Raw genomic sequence first — 6,864 nt, 5'->3', positions numbered from 1 at the left:
AGCCATTAAGAAAAGGTTGTGTACGAGTTTGATGTCTAAGATAAACTTCAAGACAATTGTGTCACTCTTGTTGAATCAGAATCTTACTTGCTACACAAAAGTTCAAGATTCTGCTTATGCACAATCTTAGAATCATTTGGCCTTCTTTCTGAAATCACTATTTTTAAATTCAAGTGAGGGGATTGTTGGAAATTAATGGGTTAATAAGGAATTGGAAAGAGTTAGTGGCACTAAGTTGGAAATAAATGAGCACAAGTATGAGCTAGTGTGTACGATGGTGAATTTGAAAAAATTCATTAAAGTCCCACATAGGAGAAAGAACACACTTTAATAGTGTTATATTCCAAGTTGAACAGTTGGGTTGGGCCCAAGGGTGTGTAATTTTGTGGTTGGGTGAGAACACAAATCCATGAAATATTACACATGTGTGCCCGATATCGTTGTTTGTTAGACCGTCTCGGTTCGATCCGGTCCTGTCTTAGACTTGGTACCAGAGCTAGAAGCATGGTCAACACCATGACCTACGTCTCTCATTCTTGTTCCACAAATGGAAAAATATTGTCAAAGATAATTAATTTGTTAAAACTTTTAAGAAATTTGAATTTTAATATTGTAATTTTTTAACTTCTAAACAAAAATGTAATTATTTATTATTTTGCTAAGGATTATGATAATCTCTGGTTATCTATATACTAACACAAACTAAAATTTGATACACGTCTCACAGCTCGTTAATAATTAAGTCGAGTCTATCTAATCTATTTAATGTGCGAGTTTACGAAGAGTGTATTAAACGGGACAATTTTAGTTCCGCTCTATATCACAAGTGTAGACAATCTAAAACCTAGTTAAAAATTAATTTACTTTAAAAACATTCCCAAGAATTTATGCCGGAGTTATTGAGGTTGAGTAATATTACTAAACATAACTAATAAAGTGATATCCTTGCAGAGTTAATTTTCAATTTTAACGTATCATCATAAGTGCATCATGTCATGATGGTCGTAAAAGAACAAACCAAGCACTAAAATATGTTCATGCTAGAGACGTTTATGAAAGAAATATCCTTTATATAGATTGAATTTTTGTTCCCTTGTTTTGTGTGTTGATCCATTTCAAATGATATGAGTAAGTGATGATTTATATAAAAAGTCTGATCCATAATCTATCTAATATTTGAGAATAAGTGATCCATAATCTATCGCATCGAGATGAAACATTTAGCAAAAGATGTAATGTCATAATCTATCATTTAATTAAGCATCCTTCATTCAAATCCACTAACAAAATAGTAACAACTAACATTCATCAAATTTTAAAAGAATCAGAAACTAGTTATGCAGATTTTACATAAAAGAATGATTGACCATAGATACTACACATTCATTGACAATAACTTGACAGATTTCAAAACACATTACTGCTAACAGTTTCTTAGTTCAGAACAGTTTCTATAAGAACACAACATGTTGCACTCTTTAGTATCTCTTGTGAGTGTTGCTTCTTTTTGTATCCTCAAGTTCCCACATATTCTTCAATGACTTCCATTTGTGTTCAAAAGTGTCACTAAACTTTTTTGCAATTTGGTAAATATGATTCCTTGGAGGATAGGTTACCATTGCATTAGAGAACACAAGCCTCATGTCGCTAGCAAACTCATCCGGTGTTGCATACAACCTCATTTTTCTCTCTATTTCCTTCAAACCTATTGCCTTTGTCTTACACTTATCAGACTTTGCTATTTTTGGAGGATCTTTCAAAACCCAACCATCTCTATCTACCAACATCCTCTTTAATATCAACCAACATTGCCTCCTCTTAACACCATCCATCGGTTCCTTCAACCCACATTCTTCACCTCTTGTCACAGACGCTGGTTTTGAACAATGTCTTGAACTTTCTTTCGGACCATTAAAAGCTATTTCTGTTTTGGAAACTTGGTTCTTGAGTATCTTCTTGTCTTCAACAACATTGTCATTATCCTTTGGTTGAGACAAAGGTATTGTGTTGGAAACTTGGTTCTTGAGGATCTTCTTGTTTTCAACAACAATGTTACTATCCTTTGGTTGAGACGTAACTGTGTTGGAAACTTGGTTCTTGATCTTGATTATCTTCTTGTTTTCAACAACAATGTTACTACCCTTTGGTTGAGACGTAACTGTGTTGGAAACTTGGTTCTTGATGATCTTCTTGTTTTCAACAACAATGTTACTATCCTTTGTTTGAGACAAAACTGTTGATTTGGTTTAATAATTTGAATCAACCCAATAACAGGTTACGACTGGTTTCACAGAATCTTGAATCTTCCTTCTCTTGTTTTCATATGTGGCGCAAGAATCTGAATCACGTTTTCTTGAACCAGGAGGATAACTGAGCTTGACGATAAGTCTTTTACGAGGTTGTGTTTTCTCGGACATGGATGCAGAAGAAGGGTTTGTGTTCGATGCTTCTAAGAAAGAAAGTTTGGTGTTGTCGGACATGGATGCAGAAGAAGGGTTTGTGTTCGATGCTTCTAAGGAAGAAGGTTTGGTGTTATGTGACATGGATGCTTTTAAGGAAGAAGGGTTTGCGTTGTGTGACATGGATGCTGTAAAGCTAATGATGTTTGTTTGTAAAGGTTAAGTGTGTCTGTCTATATATAAAATTTGTTTGTTACCATATTCAATACAACTTTAAATATTCAATCTTATTCAATAATTAGATTTTATTTGATTATACCGATATCTAGGGATACATCTAAAACAACTTTAAAAATTCAATCTGTGTCTTAATTATTTCTTAAAATTTTATCATGAATGAGTCATCGCAAAAGGAAAGAGCCTTTAATTTTTTAGAAGTTGTTTTAACTAACTTCTCATTTGATTTTCTTTAAAGCCTCTTAAAAATATTTTTAAATTTTTTTTTTTTTGTTTAAAAATTGTAACAAACAAACCCAAAGGTCATTTAAAAAATAAGTCTTTAAATATTAATAAATTCTTTTACAACTGAATAATTTTAATTTATATTTTAAAATTATTTATTTAAAATTAAAATATTCAATAAATATATTTAATAAATTTAATTGATACAAGATATTTTACACTATTTTATTAATTATCAGTAAATTGTGACTGAATAATACTTTGCTTTTTCCTTTAACAACATTTTACATTAATAAACTTACTATTCTTTTGTTCTTCTATTTACATTATATATCAGTAAATTTTGTTCACTCTCATTCAAACATTAATGTTTGATCCAAAATTATATAAATTTAAGATTAATATAATAAAAATTCATCATAATAAAGTAATTATGTATTTCAATATATCTGTAGCCACTATAAAAAAAATTAAATATGTTAGGTGCTAATCACCTCGCAACATCTAAAATCAATGAATTCCATCCACCTCGATACACAATTTTTTTACCGAGAGAAAATCACCTCGCAACGTTGTTAGGTGAAAATCACTTTACAAATTATTAGTTGAAAATCACTTTGCAACTCAGTTTTACAAGTAGACAACACCGATGTGCAACATTTAAACGTATTTAATAAAAATATATTTTTATATATTTATATTATACAAATTTAATTATAACAAATTTATAATAATATAATTTTTTTTATTCTGTTATATAACATATGCATAAAAGTTATATGTATTTAATATGATATATGCATAAAAATATATAACGTTTAAGATGTGACATATTTTTTTCCTTTATTTTTTTAATTTTTTAATTCCATATTACTAGTTATTTATTATTTAATCTTTTTGGTGTTAAATGATAAAAGTCAAAATTCCACATTATTAATTATTTATTATTTAATTTTTTTGGTGTTAAATGATAAAAGTCAAAATTTTCAAAAATGGTTTCAAGAGGGGTCAAACCATGAACCATGTATTTACTGTTAGAACATAAAGACTCAAATTGAAGGTTTGACAATGGTGGAATATAAGAAATTGGAGAAGATGAAGTTGAGAGAGAATTAGAGAGAACGGAATGATATTGGATGAATAGTAAATTTGGCATTAATTGAAATTGGGAATATTACAAGAGTATTTATACATTGAGAGAATAACAAAATATACAAGTCAAAATACAACTAAAGTGACCCAACAATTAAGTTCTGTTATTTTTGGAAAACTAGCAGGTAATAACAGAAATTTAATTGCATTTAAACACCACCTCGCTTTAGTTGCTCCAAGTCCACCATGCTCAAGCACTTCTTCAGCCTCTTGAACACATCATTTGTCACACCCTTTGTCAACAAATCTGCGACTGGTCTTCGCTTCTGCAATAGCTCAATCTAAGCTTTCCATCACTGACCAATTCTCTCAAATAATGAAAGCGCATCTCAATATGCTTGCTCATTCCGTGTGCAATCGGATTCTTCGCAAGATTTATCGCGGAAACATTGTCTACAAACAGTATGGTGGCAGCATCAACACCACATCCCAATCCTTCAATAGATTCATAAGCCACATAGCTTGGCATGCACCTAACGACGCCGCAATGTACTCGACCTCACAAGAAGAGAGTGCTACAACCGGTTCCTTTTTCGAACACCAAGAGATTGGTGTACTACCAAACATAAAGATGTACCCCGCCGTCGATTTTCGGTCATCTTTATCTCCACACCAATTAGAATCGGTGTAGCCAAGTAAATTGCACTTAGGCCACGTGTCCGATGCGGGAAAGAGAATTCTGCAGTCAAGAGTACCTTTCACATATCTAAGGATCCTCTTGACCGCCGCCAAGTGAGACACCTTAGGTCTCTCCATGAATCTACTCACAATACTGACACTAAAAGCCAATTTCGGTCGCGTATTGCACAAATACTGTAACGATCCAATCAAGCTCCGGTAAAGCGTTGGATTGACATCCTCCTCCTCATCACTTTTGGACAGCTGCACTCTAGCCTCACAAGGTGTAATAGAAGCATTACAATGCTCCATATCACACTTTTTTCGAAATATCTAAAGCATACCTCCTTTGGTGCATAAGCAACCCCACTTTTGACTTGTGAAACTCTATGCCAAGGAAGTAATTCATGACACCAAGGTTCGTCATCTCAAACTCTCTCATGAGCTCACTTTTGAACCTTGAAATACTCTTGTCATGGCTTCCCGTAATCAAGAGATCATTAACATACAAGCAAAGTATAATAACACCACCATTCGTATCCGATCTCACATAAACTCCATGTTCGGATACACATCGTTTGAAACCAATGTCAATAAGAAAGTCGTCAATACGTTTGTTCCAAGCTCTTGGAGCTTATTTCAAACCATACAACGCCTTGTGTAGCTTGTAATACTTCATCTCTTGATTTTTTATCACGAAACCGGGTGGCTGCCCCACATAGACTTCCTCAACAAGAGGACCATTCAAAAATGCAGATTTGACATCCATTTGGTAAACCATCCAATTATTGCTATGCGCAATACCAACAACCAAACGAATAGTCTCTAATCTAGCCACCGGTGCGGATACCTCCTCATAGTCTATACGTTCTCGTTGCAAGAACCCCTTCTCCACTAATCGAGCTTTGTGCTTGATTACTTCACCTTTGGGATTTGCTTTAACCTTAAAGACCCATCGCACACCTATCAGTTTCTTTCCAAGTGGTAAATCGACCAACTCCCAAGTACCATTTTTCTCAATAGATTTCAGCTCCTCTTTCATTGCACATATCCACTTAGGATCACTTAAGGCTTTTTCCTCATTTACCGGTTTGGATTCGGCCATAAGCGCGAAATGAACAAAATCACCATCGTTATTCACTTTGTTATCTTGGAATCTTTCGTATCTCGGAGTCTATGAGGCAAAGCTCTTTGCCTCACTGGTCTACCGTTATTAACAACATCATTTTGCGCTACTGTAGGTGCTGGTACAGCGGTGTCGGAAGCCTCCAGATCAGGATTTCAAAACACTGATGCTGCTGTTTTTCTGTGAGTAACTGGTTACTGCTAGTAGGGTAACCGGCCACTGCTACATTTTCTGCACTTTTGACTTCATCAAAAGTCACATCCCGGGCTATGCAGATCTTCCGATTTTTTCCATCGAACAACTTGTACCCTCCAGTAGAATGATATCCTACAAATATCATCTTCTCACCCTTATCATCCAATTTCTTCCGAAGTTGGTTCGGTACATGACGATATGCAATCAATCCAAAAACGCGCAAATGATTCAAATTCGGTTTGAAGCCACTCCAAGCCTCTTCCGGTGTGAGTTTCTCCAGCTTCATAGTGGGACACCTATTCAACAAGTAGGTGGCTGTAGACGCGACCTCACCCCACAATTCCTTAGGCAAATTTTTCCCACAAAACATACTATGCACCATGTTCATTATTGTACGATTTTTCCTCTCAGAAGCCCCATTTTGTTGAGGCGTATACGGAGGCACCACCTCACGTACAATTCCCTCAAGATCACAAAACTTCCCAAGCTCACTAGAGGTATACTCACCTCCACCATCCGTTTTGAGAGTTTTGAGCTTCCAACCGCTTTGGCGCTCCACCATGGATTTTAAATTCTTGAAAACTCCAAATACCTCATATTTTCTCTTGATAAGATATGTCTAAAGCTTCCTACTAAAATCGTCAATGAACGTAATAAAATATTGATTGCCACCATAAGTCTCTACTTGCATCGGTCCGCAAACGTCGGAACATACCACCTCAAGTAAGCCTTTGCTTCTTCGACCCGCATCTTTTCTAAACACATTCTTGTGTTGTTTAGCCTTCACACATTCCTCAAACAATTCAGTTGGAATACTAATGTGTGGCAGCCCCGTTACCATTTCACTTTGTTGCAACATTCTTAGATCCCTAAAATTAAGGTGACCAAGACGGTAATGCCATAACCACTCAT

General features: G+C 34.7%; 2 protein-coding genes across 2 annotated transcripts; both read right to left on the bottom strand.

Moving 5' to 3' along the window:
- Positions 1 to 1,478: 1,478 nt before the first annotated feature.
- LOC127123181 (transcription factor GTE3, chloroplastic) lies at positions 1,479 to 2,417 on the bottom strand. The gene is made up of 2 exons (XM_051053429.1): positions 2,348 to 2,417; positions 1,479 to 2,233 (listed from the first exon to the last, which is right to left on the bottom strand). Exons 1-2 carry the CDS (start codon positions 2,415 to 2,417, stop codon positions 1,479 to 1,481), a joined length of 825 nt encoding a protein of 274 aa, XP_050909386.1.
- A 1,989-nt stretch (positions 2,418 to 4,406) lies between these two features.
- LOC127123180 (secreted RxLR effector protein 161-like) lies at positions 4,407 to 4,943 on the bottom strand. Its single transcript, XM_051053428.1, has one exon. It carries the CDS (start codon positions 4,941 to 4,943, stop codon positions 4,407 to 4,409), a length of 537 nt encoding a protein of 178 aa, XP_050909385.1.
- Between the last annotated feature and the right edge of the window lie 1,921 nt (positions 4,944 to 6,864).

Source organism: Lathyrus oleraceus, chromosome 2 (assembly GCF_024323335.1).
Source record: "Lathyrus oleraceus cultivar Zhongwan6 chromosome 2, CAAS_Psat_ZW6_1.0, whole genome shotgun sequence".
Taxonomy (NCBI): Eukaryota; Viridiplantae; Streptophyta; class Magnoliopsida; order Fabales; family Fabaceae; genus Lathyrus; species Lathyrus oleraceus.
Note: the sequence above shows the minus strand (reverse complement) of the source record. Positions and strands in the feature narration are given on the sequence as shown.